The 25,377-nt window shown below is 35.6% G+C and overlaps 1 protein-coding gene across 8 annotated transcripts in view; it reads right to left on the bottom strand.

The window, feature by feature from the left end:
• Positions 1–25,377, bottom strand: part of PTPRK (protein tyrosine phosphatase receptor type K) — a 546,302-nt gene that overhangs the window by 98,134 nt on the left and 422,791 nt on the right. For all 8 annotated transcript variants that reach the window (XM_058566316.1, XM_058566319.1, XM_058566317.1 and 5 more), the window contains one exon: positions 5,454–5,756. In XM_058566316.1, coding sequence (XP_058422299.1) covers positions 5,454–5,756 — 303 coding nt within the window. The remainder of the gene's footprint in view (positions 1–5,453; positions 5,757–25,377) is intronic.

The following is a 25,377-nucleotide window of genomic DNA, read 5'->3' as shown; positions in this document are numbered from 1 at the left end:
GTAAATCATGTAAGCTAGATAAACCAAATTAAAATTACATAAAATAAATAAAAATGTGTGCTTTAAGAGAAAATAAGCTATATGACCAGTTTTCTGACTTCAGTATCTGGGAATTTAAAGTGAGTCTATAAGCTTCAGAAGCAGAAAACGTACAATTACAAAGTTATTTTTATTCAAAAGAACACTCTCACCTTAGAGAGTTGAATAAATAGTGTAGTCTAGTTTTCTCTGTTGTATACCTCTAATAACAAATGAAGATCTCATTTGTAATTTGTTTCGAGAACAGAGCTGTATTTCCCTGAAAGATTTTTTGAAGATTATGATAAGCCCCTAAAGAGTCTCCATAAATAAAGTTCATAAAATTATGAATTATAATAATAATCAACACTCCTTAGACTCAAAAGCCAAATCACATAGTACTGAGAATTGAAATGCCCATTAATAGTCAATCAGACTTTTATAGCTATACTTATTAAATTTCTATAATTTAAAAAAGATAACATTGATTATTACAATATAAAAAAAAAACAGCTCAAGATGAATAGATTCAAATATCATTGCTTTATCTTTTTAAATGAAATTCACTTTTTCAAAGCTAAGAAGCAAACCATTTGATCACATCAGACTTGTTCAGAACTCAACGATCAGCCTAACTGGTTTTGAAGTGTCCCCAGGTATGACAAGACTCGAGGAACCTTCATTCCAGCCCTTATTTGCAAATGTCACGTAACTGACAATACCCAGTGGCAGCAATGAATGATGTGTCAGCTTCTATTGACAAAACACAAGATACGAGACACTTTGCTATTGTGTATTTTCCTTTTATATATTTTACTTAAATACATACATACTTTCTATTTATTCAAACAAAGACCCAGTTTCTCATTCTGCTCCTAAAAATATATCCTCTCCGTCCTATTTTGCTTAAAAAATATGTTTTCTTTTGAAAATATTGACCCAATATTGGGCAAGTATGGTTTTTAATTAATAAATTTCCTTAATCTAACGTTTCAGTGAACTTCACACATGACATTATCTAGAAATGTAGTTTCAGAGTATACAGCAATTTTGTGAGGAACGAAATAAATTAAAAATCACTGGATCAAAGGAAATGCATTGCATCGTGGCTGGCAGCGTCAAGAAATTCTGAATGATATGTCAAAAGAGTAAGATTTATTTCAATCTACAAGGAGACAATGAATGATGTTATGACCTCTGGGACAGCCAACATAATTTGGCACATTAATAATAAATTCATAAAGGAAAGAAACCCACAGTAAACAGAAAAAAATGCCAGCACTAAACTTCAGAAGATATGTTCATGCATCTCTCAGCTGAGGGCTCAGGGAGAAGTCAACCACAGGCATCCGCGCCCCTTGCATGTTCCCATCCCTGCCCTAGGTCCACAGTATTGGCACAGGCTATGCAGTTGATCAAGGCAGAGGGGCCATGATGGCCCCTATGTGCAATCTGTGGCATTTACTGAGGATGCCATGGGCATTAGTTTGTTTTCCAAAGGAGTACCTATTGTTTCTATTCGACTCAAATGACATAAGGGCTGTGACTGTAATTAAGGAAAAAGTATTTCTTCACCTTCCCATACCTCTCATAGAAGATGGCTGTTGGGGGAAGGAGGAGGCAAAACCCCAATTAGTGATAAATGTTTATTTGATGGTATTATAATTACTACCTGTGTTCACCAAACCCAGTTTGGTCTACGAATACTGTAAAATGGCATGGATGTATTTCAAATTGTTCACAAATAGGGATAGTTTAAAATGTTTGCATAATTCTGCATTAGAAGAGAGGTAGCACTGGAAAGTGGCCTTCCGAGAATTTGTGTATTTCTCTGCTCTTCTTACTCCCGTTCTGTGTTGCCAACAGGATTCCCTGAAAGTGCCAGGTCATATGTGTAAGAGGGAAAAGTGTGTGGGAAAATTATGGACAAGACAGTGCCTACTACTGATCCGGCACCAGGATTGGTACAGAGGACGAGAGAAAGAACTACCCTTAGGTGCACAACAAAACACACACACAAACAGGTGGGGGCTGGGGGTGTGGCAGAGACAAATTACATTCGATAACTTTCTACAGGTGAAGAAAGACAATGTCTGTCTATATCCAGACAGCATCTATACGTACTTAGGATTTCTGTAAATACAGCATGAAGTCCCAAGACCATCACCATGGCGGTCTTCACACCGCAGGGAATGTCAGCTCACATTTCTACATCAACAACTTTTAATGGAGACAGAATGCTGACTTTTACTCCCCTGCTTCTGACTTATTTGAGCGCCATTTCAGCTAATTTTTTTGTGCGTATAAGAAAGTCCTTTAAAATATAACTCTCAAAAGGAAAAATGAAATATGGGTGGGGCAAGATTATATTAAATAAGCATTATGGCCTTTAAGATATAATAAATGTACATTTAAAAATAGCTTTGTATTAGCAAAAAATGTCCCCAAATCAGGCTTTTCTGCTGAGCTACCTTCATAATATTGATTTTTATGAATGCTGGAATAAAAAATGAAAACAAAATCTTATACAAAATATTCTACCCATGCATTAAAAAATACACGCAATAAATTAAATATAAATTCTACCTTAGGGTTCTGGTGGGAAATCATTCTAGCTTTGCTCCCATGATTTATGGATGTCGCCAGAATTCTTTTCATGGAATTATATTCATTTATTAGATGGTTGATAATTTATTCTTTTTCTATGTATATAGGGCAGCAATAATTTAGTGAGACTGACTTAATTAGATCATCATCATCCATCAATCTTTGCAACAATGGATTATGATTTAGATATTATGTCCTCCCTCAGGAACACTGAGACACACCAAGTATTCCATGTAGAAACTGGAGCTCACATGGGCAGATGTGAAAACTGAGTTACTTGCAAATACTTCACGAAAGTTTGTACTTCAATCATTTAGTCTTATATATGAAACAAAAGGAAAAATAAAACACCTCACAATAGAAGGAATTACTTTGTGACTGTACTACAAAAAATAATATGCAACTCAATATCATTACAACTAATAAAAAAGTCTTCAAAACAGAAGTTAAAATAGAACTAGGATAGAAAATTAGTCTATATAGTTCATGTGATTTTACTTCTACAAAACAATGTCTAGATCAAATAAATAACACAGTCACGTGTTTGACGGATTAGGACATAATTTAAAACTTCACAGCAATTCACTTCCTGATTATTAATCTAGTCGTATGTGTACCCCAAAATACATTTAAAAATTTAATGCAATATGAAAAAGATTATATAAGCCTGACTGCATTCTTTGGTTTGTGGGAAAGAAAAGCAAACTAAAAAAACCACACCAAAGAATACCATCAAATCAATTATATTGTTAGAGTGATTTGCTGAAGAATCACAAAACTCATTTAACTAAGTCTAATATTACCAATTAAGATATTATGTTTTTTAAAATTTAAGTGCAGGCAAGAAAACATGTGAGTACTCTTACTATGGGTTACAAAATGTCTAGTGTAATACAGTCACTTTAATATTCATCTCACTTTATGAAATGAGATAGAGATTTTTCAAGGGTTTTGAATCTACACTTAGACTTCCCATTTCCATGATCCATCTATGAAACAACTACACTGACCATTCTTTCTTGCATAAGCATGTGTTGAGTATGTGTGGTGTGTGGGGGGGTGGGTAATATGGGTGTTTGTGTGTTTACGTATTAGAGCAGGGCTTGTGTTTAAAATACTGTTAATGCTTCGATTAGGTTCAAGTTCAAACATGATAGCTGAGGTAAATGTTTCATTACCTCGAACATTACAAGAGTACATTTATCATGAATAAGTCTTAGGTTTATTCTTTGAAATTTTAGGAATATGAGAATAATTTCACGAATAATTTTGGGACAATATTATTTGTTTCCTTCAAAGTCTGAGCTAAATAAGGTTAAAAATAAACTTCCCTTTATTACGACATAAACAACAGAACAAACCAGAGTCATTTCCACTTTTCAGAGTGAGAGAGCTTCAAGTGATAAGGATAATTTCTGAAAACTATGGTATATTGATGGCAGTCTCATACTTGGTAGGCATCAAAATATACATCTAAGCCTAAAGTTCAGAACTTGAGGGAAATTGGGAACACATGGGTAAGAAATACATCCTATTTTCTGAAACCCAAATAAAAACATAGTCCTACTGACAAACTATTTAAGGAGAATTTTAGAAGGGGATGGATCCATAGAGCTCATCTAATTTAAACTTTTCATAGAGACGAGAAATGGAGAACTAGAAGGGTGAAAGATTTGCTAACGTTACAGAGTTATTAGAGCTGGGACTGAAAACTCATGATTCCTGACGCCCGGTTCAGCTTTGCCTCAATTCAGTATACACCACACTTTTTTCCCCTACATGGTTTCATTCATAAAAGTAAATTTTGAAAAGGAAATCTTACATTGAAAGAATACATTATTGTTATTATTAGAATATTATTTGTACACTTTTTTGCACAGGATACATTTTTGTGGAATCAGGAAATGTATTCATGTTCACATTAATGACATACTATAGTGCTATAGCAGGTGTGTGCATATTACAAGATTAATATAAATGTTTGTTCCTATTATTTAATAATTCAGAAGTAACATACATAGAAATTGGGCAAAATATAGTTCAATTACTTGGGTGGTAATAGGAGGGATAAAAGATGATAGCTTGCCGATATCTGATAAGGGCCTTTATTTAGACTAAAAGATAAAAACATTGGGGGCCAGCCCTGGTGGCCTAGTGCTTAAGTTTGGTGTGTTCCACTTCGGTGGCCAAAGTTTGGTTCCTAGGTGCAGACCTACACAACTTGTTTGTCAGTGGCCATGCTGTGGTGGCGACTCACACAGAAAAAGAGGAAGATCGGCAGCAGTTGTCAGCTCAGGGCAAATCTTCCTCAGCAAAAAAAAAGATATAAAGTTCGGCCTTCTTTTATATTTAGACTTACATAAAACCATCTAAAAATGAATGGAATAAGTAAACAGTGCTGTTTTCAAATGTTAAGGAAAATGAAAGCAGCTACTATTGGTTTGTAAAATGCAAAGAACTAAATTTTCAACTAAGTGCACTTCACCAATAGGTAACCAATATAGTGTCATAACAGTGAAAATTATTTTGAACATTTGATAAGAAGAACTTGTAAACTTTTAATGTAGTTGCTACTTCTCTAACATTGTATAAAAAGAGAAAACAGCAGAGGTACATTTCATCTAGCATTTGATGCTACTCTGAAGCTACTCTGAAGAATATTAAGCCTTTTTGTCAAAGGCAAACTCTTTGCAAAGTTAACCTCATTAAGAGTATTCAGCAGATTTCAGAATCCAATGTAATACTGGGTATTCTAGGAAAAATTGTAAACAATTACATAATTCTTGCTATATAATCCCCCCTTTTATAATAACAAAGTATGAGCGTACCGTCTTCATCGGTTTGAATAATTGTCTCTTCACTCTCCTTCCTGCCTTCTGGATTGGTCAGGATCATCTTGAGGCTGACGTTTGTATAAGGCGGCAGATGGTTCACAACATGCTGAGGGGCTTTTGGGTCCATATCCAGACAGTCTGCCTTGCTCTCATTGTGACCACGGAAGTAATGGTAGCAGATAGTGACATTGAAAGTGTGGCAACGAGTAATGTTGTAACCCAAGGACTCCCAGTCCACAGCAATGCGTCTTGCCTGTATCTCGGCGATCTTTAAAGTCTTTGGGGTTCGCATGGGTTCTGAAAAATAAATCAAAGACATAGATAGCTGTCACCTTTACAATAAATAATCTTGGGAAAATAAAATACTGAGCATGACATAGCATGTGTAAACCTAGGAAAATTTGAAAGTCATCTTTTATTCTCATTTTCTTCCTTTACTCATGATCTTATTCTTGAAGGTTTCGGTCAGGGGCCATGATTTACCAATAGGAAAAGAAAAGAAATGTAAAATGTCCACAATCCATAGTAGTCAGGAATGTGGGGGAAAAATAAAAACCTGAAAATGTGCCCATGATGCCTTTATACTTGTTGCTGTTGTTACTGCCCAATTCTCCATCTTTCTTTTCTTTTGTCATTATTGAGCAAGTGAATTAACTAATATATCATAATGGATAAGAGTCAACATGTTCTGCTCCATGATTTGTCATGTCACCAAGCTATGCTGTGTACTAATTAGTCTAATTGTAACACCAAACTACCATTTACAAAAAGTGATGCAGATATTAATTAACATTTATTATTTCAGTAATGATGTTGTTCATCAAAGCAAAAAAAATCTGAGAAAAATTACGAGAACACATGTGGATATTCACATTGTCATCTATCCTTCTTGATCTCTTTCTATCTTTTTCTAGGAAACACTCAAGTCTGACAATCCATTCACTGTCACCCAAACCAAACTGGGAGGTGAATTTCCACTCAACTGGAAAATGCTGGCAGAACTAAACACTCCAAAGGCTGAGTCCATCCATCACTGCTTCCCAAGTGTATTCTTTCCTCATGCAAGACTAACTTTAACCATCTAACTTAACCAAAATAATTACTCTATGAAAGTCATGGACATGGCAAAGTTTACACAGTAAACAAACCAACACCCAGCAAAACTTTAATACATTTGACTTGACTAAGAGATTAAAGTCAAGGCCAAGGTGAAGGGCTTGTTAGTGCCTCCCTTAACTCGCTAAGGATAGACAATGCTCTTGCTAAACAAAAATCAGTAGGGAAAAAAGAAGAAAAATAATTAACACCAAAAGCCCAATTTGGGTGTTTTTATAAATTTTCATTTTTGAGATTGAAGTCTCAGTTCTGTAAAAATAATCAGCATGGTACACAGATGGCAAGCCCAAATTGGGATTCTAGTTCAACGTATTTAATTTGCAATCTGAAATACACTCTGGTGGCCATTTAATTTAAAACTTCAAAACTACAAAAATACATATACATACATGCAAATTAATCTTTGGCAGAATCCAATGCTTAGGTTCTAAATGCTGTCTGCCAGTCTTCTGATTGTTCACAGTACCCAGTCTCTCTATCCTACCACTTTCGTTTCATGTGTTTTACCTTAAGCACTTGTAAATCGGCTGGAAGAAAGATGTGACTTTCTAATCATTTAAGAAAGCTCTTTGTATGTCTAGCTCTGTGCTAACATTTTCCCCACCAGGCACCAGAGTGAGGTGATGACACTTGCAGTGCAGGCTAGTTAGACTAAAAACACAGTCTTTAGCACCACTGCCCACCAGCTGACTAGGCAGTTACAGGCAGGATCATCCTAAAATTCCCAGATAAACTGTGATTTTGCTGCCAGTTGGGTAGCAATCAGACACAATTTAGTGGTCATGTTCAGGTTAGGTCATACTTTTTCTAAAAGTATCTAGAATGAGAAAGTAAGATTTCCCCAGAAAATACCTGAAATATATGAATAAAATCTCCCATACAGCAATGAGAGGAAACACCAATAAATATTTACTCCTCTGTTTTAGTTTTCTTAGGTCTAGTGTTGATATTCTTATTTTCACACACTCCTCATTTTGAATCTGGCATTTTCCTCCTTTATAACTTTCTCTATTTCCAATTCATCACTCTCTCTCATCCATCTTTTCATTTTATCCCACTATTCAATTTGCACTTACCCTGGTTCCTAAAACACTTTTAAAAACATAAGAAAAACATAAAAGAAATTGAAGACAACACAAACAAATGGAAAGATATTCCATGCTCATGAATTGAAAGAATTAATATTGTTAAAATATCCATACTACCTAAAGCAATCTACAGATTCAATGCAATCCCTATCAAAATTCCAATGGTATTTTTCAAGATATAGAACAAATAATTCTAAAATTTGTATGGAACCACAAAAAGCCCTGAACAGCTAAAGCAATCTTGAGAAAGAAGAACAGACCTGGAGGTAACACACTCCCTGACTTCAAACTACATTACGAAGCTATAGCAATTAAAACAGTATGGTATTGGCATAAAAATAGACAATGGAACAGAATAGAGTCCAAAAATAAACCTACACAATATGCCCAATTAATTTACAACAAAGGAGCCAAGAATTTACACTGGGGAAAGGACAGTCTCTTCAATAAATGGTGTTGGGAGAACTGGGCAACCACTTGCAAAAGAATGAAATGACCACTATCTCCCAGCATACACAAAAATTAACTCAAAATGGAATAGACTTGAACATAAGATCTGAAACTATAAAACTCCTAAAAGAAAACATAACTGGTAAGCTCTTTGACATAGGTCTTTGTATAATTTTTTTGAATATGACACCAAAAACAAAAGCAACAAAAGCAAAAATAAATGAGCCGGAAATACATCATACTACATCATCCTTTTCTGCACAGCAAAGGAAACCATCAACAAAAATGAAAAGGCAACCTACGGAATGGGAAAAAATATTTGCAAATCATAAAGAACCCATACAACTCAATAGCAAAAAAAAAAAAACAATCTGATTAAAAAATGGGCAGAAGACATGAATAGATATTTTTCCAAAGGAGGCATATAGATGGCCAACAGGTACATGGAAAGATGCTCAACATCATTAATCATCAGGGAAATGCAAATCAAAACCAATGAGACATCACCATACACATGTTAGAATGGCTATTATCAAAAAGACAAGAAATAACAAGTGTTGGTGAGGATGTGGAGAAAAGGGAACCCTTGTGCACTGCTGGTGGAAATGTAAATTGGTGCAGCCGCTGTGGAAAACAGTATGGACGTTCCTCAAAAAATTAAAAATAGAACTACCATATGATGCAGCAATTCCACTTTTGAGTATTTATCTGAAGAAAACAATAACACTAACTTGAAAAGATATATGCACCTCCATGTTCACTGCAGTATTATTTACAATAGCCAAGATATGGAAATAACTTAAGTATCCATCAATGGATGAGTGGATAAAGAAAATGTGGTGTGTGTGTGTGTATAATAGAATATTATTCACCAATAAAAAAGAAGAAATTTTGCCATTTGCTACAACATGGATGGACCTCTAGGGCATTATGCTAGGTGAAATAAGTCAGACAGAGAAAGACAAATACCATATGATCTCTCTTATATGTGGAATCTAAAAACCAACAAACAAATTTATAGATACAGAGAATAGATTGGTGGTTGCCAGAGGTTGGGGGGGTGGTGGAGAGTGGGATAAATGGGTGAAGGGGGTATAAATCTATTTAATTTTTTTTTTGCGGGGGTGAGGAAGATTGTCCTTGAGCTAACATCTGTGCTAATCTTCCTCTATTTTGTATGTGGGATGCCACCCAGCATGGCTTGATGAGTGGCATGTAGGTCCGTGCCTGGGATCCAAACCCAAGAACCTGGGCTGCAGAAGCAGAGCACATGAACTTAACCACTATACTACTGGGCTGGACCCCAAAAATTTTTTAAAAATTGAAAAAAAAGCATTTGTGTTACAGATGTATGACATAATTTAAGGGAGTGGGGGAAAAATTTACTTGAGTAACTTCGGAAATAAGTAGAGACTATAAGACAAAACAAAACAAAAAAACAGTAGATACTCATAGTAATGATTTAAGGTTTACGCATGACTTTAGGGTGCAGTTATCACACAGAGACTATATTTCTAAACAACAAAGTTAGAGGCTTGTTCAACAGAAAGAAAGTGGATACATGAATGTGAAAAAAGTGGAAATGAAAAGTGGTAAAGAAAAAAAAGAAGCTATTTAAAACTTTTTGGTCTAAGAACCTTAAGAAATCCTCTTCAATCTACCTATTATATCACTGATTATATTTCTACATTTTCTCCTAAGCTAATCATAAAATAATCACAGAATTTATTTCTCTACTTATAAACTAAAATAACCACAGAAATAAATAAAAAATTTCTTCTCCTAACTAACCTCATTATATCCAATTTCTTTTGCCTTCTGGCTTCCTTTACACAACTCCTCTATGGAACACTGAAAACAGGAATGGATGTGCTATTTAATCTTGCTGCTCAGCTGCGGCAGCTAGCTGACTACCTATCAGAACTACTTGACGTTCTGAACAGCCCTGGAGCTAAGGCAAAGTTTGCACCAATTTGGTGCTTCTCTAGGCTTGGAAGAGCCAGAAGAGATGCAGATGTGTCCATACTGAGGGACGCAGTGTCAAAAGCAGAAGCAACTCACTCTTTCAGAGTAGCCCGAACTCTCTCATTCTCATATTCAAAATAAATAAAAATTAAAAATAAAAGCTTACCTAGACAGCTTGCACACTGTGACAGAAGAAAGAGCAGCTCTACATCCTCAATACTTATATTTCTAAGAGTTGGCGAAAGAAATATTTATTATGTAGTATGTAAAAAAATGCATAGGGTTCACCTTGAGTGAGAACTTTCTTTTGGTGTATTTAAATGCTGCTTACTATGACACACATATAAGTTATATTTAAAAACTCTCATTTAAAATCAAGAAAGGGTAGCTTTACAAATTATATACATATGTGTATAAACCAGCACCATAATTTCAGTAACCAATACCTTATTAACTGGTATAAAAAAAGAAAGAGTTGTGAAAAGAAACAGTTCTAGGAGGCAAAGAATCTCTCTACAAGGTCAATATGACATTTACAATCTGTATTTTTCACAATGGCTTAAATAAAGGCTGCAAACTGCACTGTTATTACTAAAACAGTGACTTAAAATATAATTTTACTGTCACCTAGGGCAATATTCAGAGACACACACACAACAAAGTAAACACACACACACACATACACACAGACACATCTAAACTCAAAACTCAATTATTTTGAGCTATATGGCATTTGCAATAACTCAGAGGAAGCCACTGTCTAATTACACTTTCTCTTAATTGGCATGTGCCTTACTTTTATTTCCAGTTTTTATTGAGGTGGGGCCTTCTCAGCTATATACATATATTATACATACATATATGTAATCACGCATGTACATTTATATACATATACATACATGCACACATACGATAGGCACTCTGCTATGCAACCCCTCTGAACTGTTAGGTCTGACAGGGGCTGACAAATACACACACATGCATTCTTATATCAGAGCACAAACAGCAGAGACTTGAGATTGTTCTACAAAACCATGAAATTCATTCAAAGAAAATTCTGTCAAAGAATTCAAAAATAAAATTACCTAAATTCCTCACCCCAATCCATTATTCTTGTGCCTCACCAATAACTGCATTGTATTCTAAGATATGAATACATAAATAAAAATTTTAACTTTCTAAATGGAATAATTACTTAAATTGTCATAGAATAACTGGAAGCAGAAGGATATTGCTCAGAACTCACTATGTTATATACAAGCTGGGCATAAGTGCTGTTTTAAGGATTAAATAACTTAAAGAAATGAGCTAGTATGGTGAATGCCACATACAGGAATCACAATAAATAATATTTATAACGAACAACATAAATTACCATAATGATGATAAAACAATGGAGATCACATTCATCAATGCAATATCTGTCAAGTGTTTTCAAATTTACTAAATGTTCTTTCTTCTTCTCAATTTTTTACTTTCTACTTTCAAATCTTTATTAGGCATTCCATACACATGATTTTATAAAACAGTTTTCTCTCTTTTTCTCGTTTTTGCTTTTCTTGTAAAAGGAAATTTAGGAAAGAAACAGGGAATTGAAAAAAACTGTGGGACAAAGTTGTGGCAGAAACTTGGGAAGGAATATAGCAAGAGAGCAATCTTCATGCAGCAAAGGATCATATGAAAATATTTTGAACAAGTCATCCATCTATTATGAGACAGAAATAGATCACCTGTTATATAAAGTATGCAATACCAGACACTGTGGAGGATGCTAAAGTGAATAAAACAATAATAGACTTGTAGGAACTTAACATTTATTTAGCAAAGATCAGTTCAGAAAAAAAAATAATTAAAACTATGATATAAGTGGCATATAAATGGAATAAAATATTATAGGAATTCAAAAAGGAGAGATAACTTTCACCTGTCAAATGGAGGATACATCTGCATTAGGTCTCAATGGATAAGGCAAGAAGATCTATAGACATAGTTTGGGTAAATAATACAAAAGCAGAGGAAATAAGATGAATAAATACGCAGAACACATTGGAAAAATATGTAATCCCATTTGGTTGCTGTGTACGTTATCTAGTAGAAGATTATGCAGGAAAAACTGGTTGGGAAAAGAGTGGGAAAACTTTGGACATCACGGTAAGAGACTGAATTTGATCTAATGGGCTACCAAGAGTTACTGAGCAGCAAATTAACATAATCAATTAGCTACTTTAGAAAAATTAATTTAGAGGTTGTGTCAAGTGTGCAGACACTGGAGGTGGAGAAATCCAAAGATTACAATATGTTAGAGGAGAATATGGGGCCAAGAGGAGTGTGACTTCAATAGAGAATGGAGGTAACCTCAGGTTGGAAATCGGCCGAGTCAAGAACAGCTCCAAGTTAAGATGGTAAAAGAAAAAGCATGAAGTCAAACTTTCTAGACCATTCTACTTGTTGAAATCTGTGTGTTCAGTAGACACCCTAATCTAACTCCTTCCCGTAAATCATCAATCAGGGGGTTCAGACTGGGTGAAATCTACGACATAAGGACTGAGGACACCAGGAGAGGAATTATGAAGGTTTAAGGCCACATGCGACACACTTGGAGAACAGGGTGGGGGGCCTTAAGAACCTTAAGAAGCAGGTAAAAGAATTGATAGGCAAAATCTCGACCTTTCCCATTCTCTCTTTCATTCATTCATTTTCAATAAATCCTAGGAAAACACTTACCTATTAAATTAAAAAAAAAAAAATGTGCTATAAGAAATGTCAATATTAGCTGGTTTTCTTTATCTTTTCTGCCAAATGTTGATAAGCCAGGTTTACTAACTTTTGCCATTCCATTTTTCTTTATACTGTTTACCTATTTCCCAGTTGTTACAGGGATAAAGGCTACAAGAAATCACGAAGAAATAAAAAGAAATGGCAGAAAATTTACATATCAAATTTAGGACCAGTATTAAACAATTAGCAGGTAAATAGAGAAGTAACTTATCACTGTCTTTACCTAAATTCTAAACAGATCAAGCATGGGATTTATGCCTGCAATAATTTTTGTGTCAAATATTTAGCACAACTTGATAGGATAAAATAAAGAACTACTTAACGATTCTCTGAGGGTTAAGAAAAATAAAGGCAACGTGAACAGACAGCACCTGTTGACCTAGAGTCATCTCTCAATAGCAAGATGATTTAATAAGTGGTTCTAGATAAGAGATAAAAGGGAATTCAATTTTTGGTACTTGCTAAGCAACATGTGACATGACAGGTCAATATCCATGTCCTTTTGTAGTGATAATCTCTCGTAATTCTGAAAGAGTTGTGAAAACAAAAGCTTTAGCAGCTACAAGAGAATCAAGGGCAGGGATCATATTTCCCTAGAATCAGTTTTTAATGATAAAACTTATTATCCAGCTGTCAGTCAGAGAAAAACAGAAGAAGTCCCAAAGCTCTTGCCAAGAAAAAAAGGAAGATTCTGTCAAAGATGTACACAGACTAAGAACACTGAAGCATGACAGGGAGCTTGGTGCTCCTGGCTGCCTTTTCATCAGAAATCCTAGAAGCTGACTGCAAAGCACAATTTCCCCTCCATTTATCAAAACAAATACAAGAAGAGTGCATTTCCTGACTGCCAGAGAAAATATTTGTTGGTGTAAAATAAAAAATAATGGAGATGAAATTCTCAACAAAGGAGAATTCTAAAAAATAAAAATGAAAAACAGGGCTGGCACTGTGGCTTGGCAGTTGAGTACACGCGCTCCACTGCTGGCGGCCCAGGTTCGGATCCCGGGCGCGCACCCACGCACCACTTCTCCGGCCATGCTGAGGCCGTGTCCCACATACAGCAGCTAGAAGGATGTGCAGCTATGACATACAACTATCTACTGGGGCTTTAAGGGGAAAAAAATAAATAAATAAAATCTTTAAAAAAAAAAAAAAAAAACGAAAAACACATTGGCATACCTTGGGGGAGGAAGAAACTTAAGGTCTTTGAAAGACATTGCCGGGCCGCCCCGTGGCTTAGCGGTTAAGTGCGCGCGCTCCACTGCTGGAGGCCCGGCTTCGGATCACCGGCGCGCACCGACGCATCGCTTCTCCGGCCATGCTGAGGCCGCATCCCACATACAGCAACTAGAAGGATGTGCAGCTATGACATACAACTACCTACTGGGGCTTTGGGGGGAAAATAAATAAATAAATAAAATCTTTAAAAAAAAAAAAAAAGAAAGACATTCCCTTTCTATGTTTTGTATTTTTATTCTTTTCCTCATGGTAAGGATTGAAGATAATCAAGGTTTTACATTGCACATCTTTGAATCCTATAGCATCATTAGTCTTGCCAAAAGGATTTCATCTCTGCCCCCATGGGTCAAATTGAGTTAATGATAAGTTGGTGAGATGACTTGATTAGTACTGTAACATGAGGGAGCCTCAGGTCCAGGAACAACCACAAACCAACTGTCAGCTCTTTTGGCTCTCTGGCTGTGTTGTTGAAACGACATGCTGGGACTCAGGGGATACAGAATGACAGGGAGTGCATGGTTCACTCAGCTCTACTGCAGAGTCACAGGAATATGTACCCAGTACCATCAGAACAATACTAAGCACATATGAAATTAAAACAAAACATGTCATCTTCACTGCTCTCAAAAGTCGGACTAAAGTTCACCAGATAATTCTGATAAACTTAACATTTGCATGCTCTCTACAATAATGCTGAGAAAACTGTTTGATTTTTGAACAATAATTCCAAAGTGACATGAAAGAAAAAGACAAAGATAGTACTTTTTCCAATAGATAAATCTTACTGAATGTCTTATCATGAAACCTAATTCTCAAAATACGGGCTGTTGAAAATTTGGGGACTCTTTAATGTTTTTTGCTTAAATTTTTATGTAATAATATTAGACTGTGTTGGAAAAACAGGTAATTACAATCAATGAATCCACTTCAATTCATCTCTGATATTGCGTATCCCACTTATGTGTTATAATTTAAATAAAACATTCGCTATAGATAACTGCCTATACTTGGATAAAACATAAAACAGGAAAAAGAAAAGGCACTTTCTTAATTTATAGAAGGAAAAAAAAAAAGAAGAGAATAATCTACTCCAACTGTAAAAACAAGCTTTATTTTTCATAAAAATTTTTAGCAACACCATTTATCAAACACAAAAAGGTAGAGTGACTTGTATACGACCCTACAAAAAAGTAATATGGAAAACAATGCTTCATAATATGCAGTGTAAAAATTAAGGTGACTTTAGAGGAGCTGTATATAGCAATGACAAATTTTAGAAGGGTCTCAATGTCATCTTCATCCCTAAAAAAGAAGATAAATGACATACTTCTTAGATTGTCCTAAAAAATGAGGTAAATATTTTGTATTCCAAGCACAGTGGTTAGCACAGTACATGCTTGGAAATGTTATTTTCTGAACAATAAAGAAAATAATTTTAATATGTTTTAAGTTCAAGAGCTAATGAAAATAGAACCTAAGAACTCAATTCTGTGTAGTAGTGACAACGATGGCTCCAGTTCTTCACCTCTCCTCATATTCACATTGCCACGTGACCTTGTGATTCCTCACACCAAAGAAGTGGGGTCTATTTCCCCATCCTTTGATTTTGGGCTTGCCTTGTGGCTTGCTTGAGTCAACAGGATGAGGTAAAAGTGATGATGTGCTAGTTCTCAGCCTAAATCTCAAAAAGTCCTGAGAGCTCCTGCTTGCTCTTACACCTCCACTAGCATTTGTAGAATAAGAGAGACATGTGGAGTAGGGCTGAGTCGCCCTCGTTGTCCCAGCGAAGGTCAGTCTAGACCAGCCCATAGCCAGTCTGCCAGTAGATTTGTGAGACAACCAACACCATGTGAGGCTCCTAGCCAACCATTCCAGAAGTGTGAGCAATACATGCTTGCTTTATGCCTCTCATGAGATTGTGTGGGCAGTTGTTGCTCAGTATTTTGATATAATCTCTCTTCCTACTTTCTTCATTTGGTAAATTACCTTAACATTTGTGTGAAGATTGTATCTGTGATCTCTCTATGGAACAATTCTTCACAAATTTTATTTCTCTATTAATGGGTTGTACTGAGCCACTGCATGCTTAGTTAGTATTATTTTTGTAATAATTGGAAACATTTATTAAGTGTTTGACATGTGCTAGATACTGTGGTAGAATGATATATGCTTTAAAAGAATACTTTAAATGAATTTGTTTTTGTCTTTGTTTTCTATATGCTCTTTGAAGGTAGGTTCATTTCCTTATTATGCTCCCACAGATACTAATTTATTAAATGTTGGACTAATAATTATGCAAGTGATAAGACATGTCAATACTTTATTCTAAGCTATAATAATTGAGATAGTAGTTTTCTAGTACCCTACTCCATCATGGCAACATAACACTTATTAAAATATTTTAATTTTTTATATCAATATGACTTGTAGGTATATATAAAAATGAATCTGTCTGCAAGATAGTCTAAATTTTTTTACTTTTGAGTGGATAAGTCTGACAAAAAAAATACATTTACATATATATTTTTTATCCAAACCTTTCTTACCGCTTAGATGCAGAAATAGCACATGCTTTTCTCAACTATATAACTCCCCTGTAAACATCTCACATCTGGCCTTGAATGAGTCAGTCGGGTTAATTCAAATCAGGAAAATTGTTATAAAGTTAGTTAATGAAATGTTAAGAGGGCCCATTTTAAATGAGGCTATCTTATGACATGAAGACTCCCCCCACAAATAAAAACCTACAATTACATTATAATGATATATGTATGGCTCATTTTGCTCCTTACAAAGATTATGATTTTAAAACATCAACGTAGGTCCTTCTTTTTGCCTTCTGGAAACTTATTAAATAGACTAATTTGCTTTGGATCACATTTCTGAAGAGAAAATTTCTAAGTTATAACAGAAAAAGCTATAGTATACAAATTTCAGAAGTGATAATGGCTATTGACACACTTTAACACATCATTTGATTTTCTAAAATGCAAGAGTCTGGCAACACGCTTCCTTCGAGGGAACAGAAAGACACATAAGGAACACAGGGCTAAGGATGATTTGTCCATTTCCTTTTCTGAAGCCACAATTTATTCTATGCTTTCATGCATGATTAATAGCTTGCAGATCCTTCACATGTAATCAATAGTTGTGAAGTTTTATATTAGGTTTAGAGATTAGACAGCCTTGATTATAAATTTTATCGATTTGTACAGCTTCGCTGCAGAAATCTCTGTACATTTTTCAGAGATTAAATTAAAAGGTGATATATGGCCTCCACACACTAGAAATGTCAGTGTGATTATAAGGTGTGACCTCTTTATACTCATTCCCCTGGATGAATAAAATCTATCTAGTGCACCAAAACATGAATCAGCACGTCAACAAGCATCAAGCTGAGATAGTAAACACAGTGAAAATGTGACAAAAAGAATTACAAAACCACAAGGAAACCTGCCCAAGTCTATAATTAATGCAGGAGACTTGCAAGGATTAATTGTTTCAGCTCATTTGTAAATTAGGAAATTGACAGAGATAAGAATAATGAACTCCTTAACTTCTACCTAGAAAACTGAAGCCTATATTAAAACTGAAGATTCATGATCTCTTTCAAGATAAAAGAATGAGGACACATTTTTTTAATTGCTATAAAAATAAATATGATCATTTTAAAGTCAGTGAATAACCTAGTGACTATAAAATTCATAACCAAATCTGTTTTATAAATATTCCCACCTTAAAAACTTTTAAAACACTGCCGTATATTTTTTGTCCACAATTTTAAGGCCTGGGGTTGTTATAGAAAAAAATTAGTGAACATCTATACACTCAACAAATACTAGGGAGGCTAGTATTTTCCAACTTCAAAATCTTACTTTTCTCTTTTAATATTCGATTATGGCTTTCTGAATATTATTTCACCTTTGTTTCTTGTGAAATATCTTTCATTATTCTAATTGAGTGTGTCCCTAATCTGCGTAAGTCCTACATACGATGACACATAAGGCAGAGATAAGTAAAAGGTGATTCCTCTTGACATGCATTCTGAAGAACTCATTTCCTTACCTTTGAAAAGGTATTCAATAGTGAGGTTTAGAGCATGGACTGCCTTGAGCCAGTCCATATGGTTAGACAAATGTTTCAGTGTGTTTTATATTGGCCTTAAAAGAAAATGAAACCTCCTTAAATCACATAAATAAAAAGGTAACCTATTTATCATTAAATACTTTATGCAAGATATTTGATGAAGATATTTTCTATTAAAACTTGCTAATATTTTCAAATGATTCCACAGGAGCGCATAAAATGGTGACAACACCTAGAAATGACAACCCAGGGGGCTGCTTTCCTTTGTTTCCACAAATAAGTCCTAGTGAGGCTACATTTTGAAGTATTATGTAGAAATTCCTAATTTCTAGATATTCTCAAAAGAACAGTCAATGAAAGAGGCAGTGTGCAAAAGTGTAAAAGCGCTGAGGAATTATTTCATTTGTTCTGTGTATATGCTACTTTCGTAATTACATTCTTTCCATATCCAAATATGTATGACCAGTTCCAATTCCTTGAATCCAGTTCCTTGAATTCTGGCTCTTAATCTCAAACTGCCTGGAGATTTCCATCTGAATGCTCAGACACAATACTTTTAAAACAAGATTCATCATCTTCCTTTCATGAGTGCCTCCTTCTAACCTCCCTGTTTCTATTAAAGGCTTTAGTCCCTAGACTAAAACCTTGGCAATATCATTGGCTCCTCTGTTCCTCACCTAGCCCCTCATCAGTTACCAAATCTATTTACCACATCATTTCATGCAATCTATGGCATTTCTCTATCTGTCTCTTTAAGCCAGGGCCTAATTTTCTCTCACCTGGATTATTAGAAATTCTTGCTACTTCCAATACTTTCCAATGCACTCTTCACCCAGACCTTCCAAAGTGCAGTTCTAATTACATGACTTGCCCATTCAAAACATTGCTGGAGGTTTCCTAGGCTAAACAAATATAGTAAAAAAACCCTTTCTGGAACCCAAAGCCCCCCTAATACACAGTGTATACAAGGCCCTCCTAATACAACTTTATCTCATATACTTCTCCCAACGCCCTGCACTCAAGCCAATCTACTCATCACATACCAAAACCAATGTAGAACTGCCCAATATAGGTCCCCTTGTCCATTTCACTCCATCTACATAGAACAACTTCCCTTTGTAGATCTCCCTACTGAAGTATTTTATTGACCAGTTAAAAATATACTATCTCCCCAGTGAACACTTGGCCCCAGGAAGCCTGACAAAGTGGTAAGCGATCTTTTAATTCTCAGAAACTTTTAACTGTACCTCTATTAAGGCATTTAATGCATAATATCTTCCACTCATTTGATGTGTCTGTGTGTTCAGGTCTCCTATACTAATATGTAAACTTGAAATCAGAAACTATGCCCTGTATAGAGATAAGTAGAGTACATGTAAAATGGGATTTGAAGAAATAGTGTTAAATAAATAAATGTTGAAATAATTAATCAGCTAATACGTTTGCAATACATAGCCAATTCTTAAAACACAGAATAAACTCCAAAATCAGTTCCTACTAGAACAATTAACTGTAACAAATATTTACCAAGTAAATACAAACGGGCCAGACTAGTTTCTTGGGATAAAAAAATAAATGTTATGACTCCTTTCCTTGCACAACTCACAAAGTAGTGAAGGTGCAGGCCCATACACAGGTAAATTGTATTTTAAGGTGGTAAGAATAAAGCACATTGGACCAAAGAGGTGAATGAAATTTTAAGACTGATGCTCGGAACAATAAGTTGTGTCACCATAATAGTAACAATCAAGCTCTTTTCGAAAGAATGACTAGGTGTTTTCATTGTGAACAGAGTGGATATGAAGGGCCTTCAGAAAAAACAGGTTGCAGGGAACCCTCACTGCCATTTTGGACAGGGAAGGAGAACTTCCACCCACACGTCCAGTATTTCTCTATCTCTATATTCATTCAGTGAGGAGTAAAGCGTACATGGGGAAGGTAAACACTTTGGAATATTAATCTCCAGCTGGATCTCTCCCTGAACTCCAGATTCATATATCCAACTGCCTACCAAACATCTCAACTTGGTTGTTGTCTAATGAGCATCTCAACCAAAATCTGCAACACCGAGCTAATGCTATTCCACAGCCTGTTCCTCCAATAGTCTTCCCCATCTCAGTAAAATAACTCCAAATTCCGGTTATCCAGGCCAGAAAGCCCAGAGTCATCCAAAGTCTTTCCTTCATCTTACACCTCACCCACTTCATCATCAACGCTGTCCATTCTCTCTGCAACATGTTTAGAACCTGACCTCTTTCCGCTACCGGCACCACTGCTATTTCTTGGATCTTAGCCACTATCACGTGGAGCTGCAATCAGTGAAACTGCCTCTAAGCTGGAATGAACTCCTCCTTCCTCTTTTACCCCTCTTTCACATGACTGTCAGAGGGACCCTGAAACACCCTCCATTGATGCCCACTTAAGTCAGAGTAAGAGTGAAAGCCAGCCAGCACAATGGGCTTCTAGGTCCCACACATTCTACTACCCAGCCCACCTCCAACCTTGTTCCCTATCTGGTCTCATCTCCCACTATCTCAGTCTAATCTACCAATCAGACTCCACTCAAACATGCCAGGCACTTTCTTGCCTCTGGTAGGGCCTTTGTACTTGCTCTTCTCTCTGCCTAGAATGTTCTTCTCCCAGATATCCACTTTTTTCACTCCTTCTCCTTCTACAGGGATTTATTCAAATGTCACCTTCTTAGTGGAGCTTACCTTGATCATTTTATTTAAAATCCAATGTCCATTTACTGCTTCATTTTTCTCCCTAGCACTTATTGCCATCTAATATCATTTACATTTCACTTATTTATCTTTATTATTTCCTGTCTTCTCATACTAAAAAGCTTGGTACATAATCACTCTTCAATAAATATTTGGGTCAATGAATGAATGAATATATGAATCAATGGATCTTTGTATCTCAGGAGTCAGTAAATTCCTGGCACATAATAAATGAGCTACAAATTTTTGCTGATGGCAGGTTATTTTTATTAACAGAAAAGCCATCATTAAAATTCTATGTCTGAATTTAGTTATAAAATGAAATTTAAACTACTGACCATATGCATCCTCTAGAAATAGCCTTCACATGTTTTAATGCTTAAGAAGCAAAGTAAAGATTTCAACTTGAATTTAAAAAATGTCAAATTACTGGGAAAAGGTTATTGTAGACTTCTGAAAAAAACTAAGGTGGAAAATCTTTGGAAGAAGGAAGTGTACATTTAATGTTGGAAATTTGAGAAGTACTTTAAAAATTTTATCTAGCATGAATATCAGGCTAGTTTAATGATATTCATTTTGAACTGCCTTTTATTGTTTTTTGGTCTTTCAAGTATTTTTCTTATTTTCTCAACTAGAAAGCAAGTTTCTCCAGGGCAAGGAACATATTTACTACTTCACTTATTTCTTATTCAGTGCTAAGCATACAGTAAGAAAGCAATGAATATATTAACTTTAAGCAATTTTACCCTAAAGGAGTTGTTATGAAATCTAAGGGCTTTGAACATGAAATATCAAAATAAACCTCATCAAGACAGAGGAAAAAAAAATCCTTGAGGTAAATGGATGCTATTTTCAAAGCACAGAAAGAATAAACTTTTGGTATCTTAGATTATTTGATATTCCAACTTAAAAATTCAACGTTCTGTACAAACTGAGTTTAATTTATGAACAATTGATTTTGTTTTGGGTTACACCGTAGAACAGATGGTGTCATTAAACGCATACTGAACATCTTTTTCATTCGCATGGAGACCTCAAGAATTAGTTCTTTCATCAGAGCCTGCATCAGTACTGCTGTCAATCATGCTCTCTAATTCTTGGGGTCGAGCACCTGTGGGCACTGCTTTACTTATACTAGCCTATTTATTTCAGGGGCCTAGAACGAGTTTCACAAGAATATTTCCTAGCCTCTATGTGTTTCTACAAGTGGTACATTTCTTAAATTACTGAATGTAGCCACAATAGGAGAGCAGAGTGCCATTTGTGGAAAGACCACATGTGTGCACGGAATAGGCAAAAGGCAATGGGCTGTGCAATCAGATTTCTGGTTACGTGAGTGCAAGTTACCTAAGATCCATGCACATCATTCCCAAATCCACGCAATGGGAGGGAAAAAAATAGTACCTACCTCAAAGAATTGTAGTAAGGATAAAATAAGATGTTACACATGTAAAGTGCTTAGAAAAATACCCGACACATTTTATGAATAAAATTTAACTATTAATTCTATTATAATTCCATACTAGTGATCCACTACCATTATCAGTCATAAGAATAAAATCCTGGAGAGTTGGGAAAAGGTTTGCTTTTTTTTTTTCAAACTGGATTCCCTGTCACCTGTGGCTATTTATCTATCTTCTATTTTCCATGAAGAAAGTAAAAGCATTCATTTGTAATTTTCAAAATGTCAAGTTAAAAAGTTTTTGAAAAAAAGCATGGTTTCTGGATTACTCTGTCCACTTTCAGGTCCTTTAAGAATACGTGTGGGGGCCGGCCCCGTGGCTTAGCGGTTCAGTGCGCGCGCTCTGCTACCAGCGGCCCGGGCGCACACCAACACACCGCTTCTCCGGCCATGCTGAGGCCGCGTCCCACAAACAGCAACTAGAAGGATGTGCAACTACGACACATAACTACCTACTGGGGCTTTGGGGGGAAAAAAGGGAAAAAAAGGAGGAGGATTGGCAATAGATGTTAGCTCAGAGCCGGTCTTCCTCAGCAAAAAGAGGAGGCTTGGCGTGGATGTTAGCTCAGGGCTGATCTTCCTCACACACACAAAAAAAAAGAATATTTGTGTATTTGTGTAAGGTACTAGGGAAAACATCCTAACTTGAAATAAAAAACAGCCCTAAAATCTAGCAAATAGAAAACTTTACAAAAGAATAGCTAATGCTGCTGAATATAAAGCTTTTCTGCTAAACCAAATCCCTTGAGCCTACCCACTCATTTTCATACATGAATGCAAACTCTTTTCCTCCACTAGCGAAGTTTTCAATATATCATTAAACATTAGTCCTGAAAATTTAAAGAATTCTTGTTTTGAATGTAAAGCTACAGGGAGAGTTGTTTAAAAGATTTTGTTGTTTATTTCTCCTCTACATGAATGGTCGCTCAAGGACATTTCCAGAAACCAAATGTCACGATCAAACTGTAGCTGTTTAAAATATTCTAATATACTCTAATGCTTTCTTGGAACATTTTAGTATGTTTTTCACAAGTGTAAAAAAAGAATTGGTAAGTACAAACAATCTGAGCACCTAACAAAAGATACTTTACTATGAATTCTTCAAAATTGTGTTTAAAGAAATATCCAAGTAGCTAATTTTTGTATTCTTCTGAAATTATAATGGTTTGTCTTGAACATAGGACAGTATATCTAGCCATCTACTAATAAATTCTCATAAATAAACCAAATTTGAAAACTCAAATAATTATACTTCCACAATTAAGGTTACTGATACATCACTAGCAGATAGGATTTCCGTTTGTTTTTAAAAAAATTTACACCATAATTGGAGGGCCTTAAAATCAATTAAAATGTAGTACTCAGCAGTTGAGGTATGGCAGTTCCGTCTCATTCTCTTTTTTCTTTTATATGGTTTGAGAGAATGCATATTCGTATGCATTTTCTAAAGTAAAGTATAATCCATTTCTCTGGTTCATCAAGGAATGAAGTATACCAGAGATGTATATGTCTTTAAATATAAACGTCTCTAAAGGCATTTTGAAATATTTTCCTTAAAGCATTCACATTTTGATTATTGTAACCATTTAGGGAATCCTTTTTCAAAAATGTCATCTGTACGTTCCTGACATCTTAAACACTGCATATATTGAAAATTTTAACTAAAATAATTATTCACGCTCATCATCATGGCTGTGGTTTGTGATGTTGTTCTCCTGGTAAAGTTAATACTCTCTAATTTGAATATTTGTCAGGCTTTTAGAATGTCTTCTCTGATACAAGGGGACTGTACATTCAGTGAAGATGAGAATTACGCCATATTTCTTTGCATCCATCACGGATCCAAGCACAATGTCACATAGTAGATACTTACTTAAAATTAACCCATTGAACGAAACAACAAATAACTTCATGAGTTTTCAGTAAATGAACACATTAAATGTGTCCTTTGAAGACAACCATCTCATCTTTTTGACAGATGTCCCTTGAGTGAGCAGATGCCTATATTAGGTCCTCCAACCCAAAGTGGTATAATGCAAAAAGTGATGGGGAAATAAACAGTATTTATTCAATGTCTTTAAACATTAGTTATGTTCAGGTAAAAAAAACCAACAAAATTTTAAAGGAAAGACTGAGAACTGAAACAAAAAAGTGTGAACAGAACATCAATTTGCTTTATTTGTTACAAGCATACTATTTTATCACATTTCTTTTAAAAATATAATGAAAATACATGTTAATAACACTTGTGACAATACGAGAAATGATTTTGAGAAACAATTTGAGAAAAAGATTTTCAAGCTTCTCCAATGGAAAGCCTGATTCCCTCACTGCGGCTCTGCGTCACTGGGTGAGAACTCACATTGAGGGGCATAATTGAGATGGCACTGCCTGCTGAGCAAGACAGCAGCCCCCTTCAAGGGCACATGCCAGGGACTGTGCAGCAAGAGGCCTCTATTTTCTCTTTGACACAACTGTATTTCCTTTCATTTGTTAACCATCTCATCATTGCAAGTTTCTTTTAATTTTACACTGATCTGAAAGTGAACTTTCGACTGCTTCATTATGCCACCAGGCCATGCCCAAACCAAACCAAAGCCCTAAATAGAAAAAGATGCACAATGTTTTGTTGTTCCTAAGCACATTCTTAAGAGCCTCTGTTGTTTTAGCTCTAATATTGGACTTAGCACTAAGTTTAAAAATTATACTAAGTTTATTGCTTCCTCTACATGACGCTAGTCAGCCCTGGTGGTCTAGTGGTTAAGGTTTGGCAAGGCTCTCACCGCCCTGGCCTGGGTTCATTTCCTGGTCAGGGAACCACAACATCCGCCTGTCAGTTATACTGTGGCAGCTGCATGTTGCTGTGATGCTGAAAGCTATGCCTCTGGGGTTTCAAATACCAGCAGGGTCACCCATGGTAGACAGGTTTCAGTGGAGCTCCCAGACTAAGACAGGCTCGGACGAAGGACCGGCCACCCACTTCTGAAAACACTGGGCATGAAAACCCTGTG

This window comes from Diceros bicornis, chromosome 23, assembly GCF_020826845.1.
Source record: "Diceros bicornis minor isolate mBicDic1 chromosome 23, mDicBic1.mat.cur, whole genome shotgun sequence".
NCBI classification, from domain to species: domain Eukaryota; kingdom Metazoa; phylum Chordata; class Mammalia; order Perissodactyla; family Rhinocerotidae; genus Diceros; species Diceros bicornis.
The sequence above is the reverse complement of the archived record's forward strand: the minus strand, read 5'-3'. Positions and strand labels throughout refer to the sequence as shown.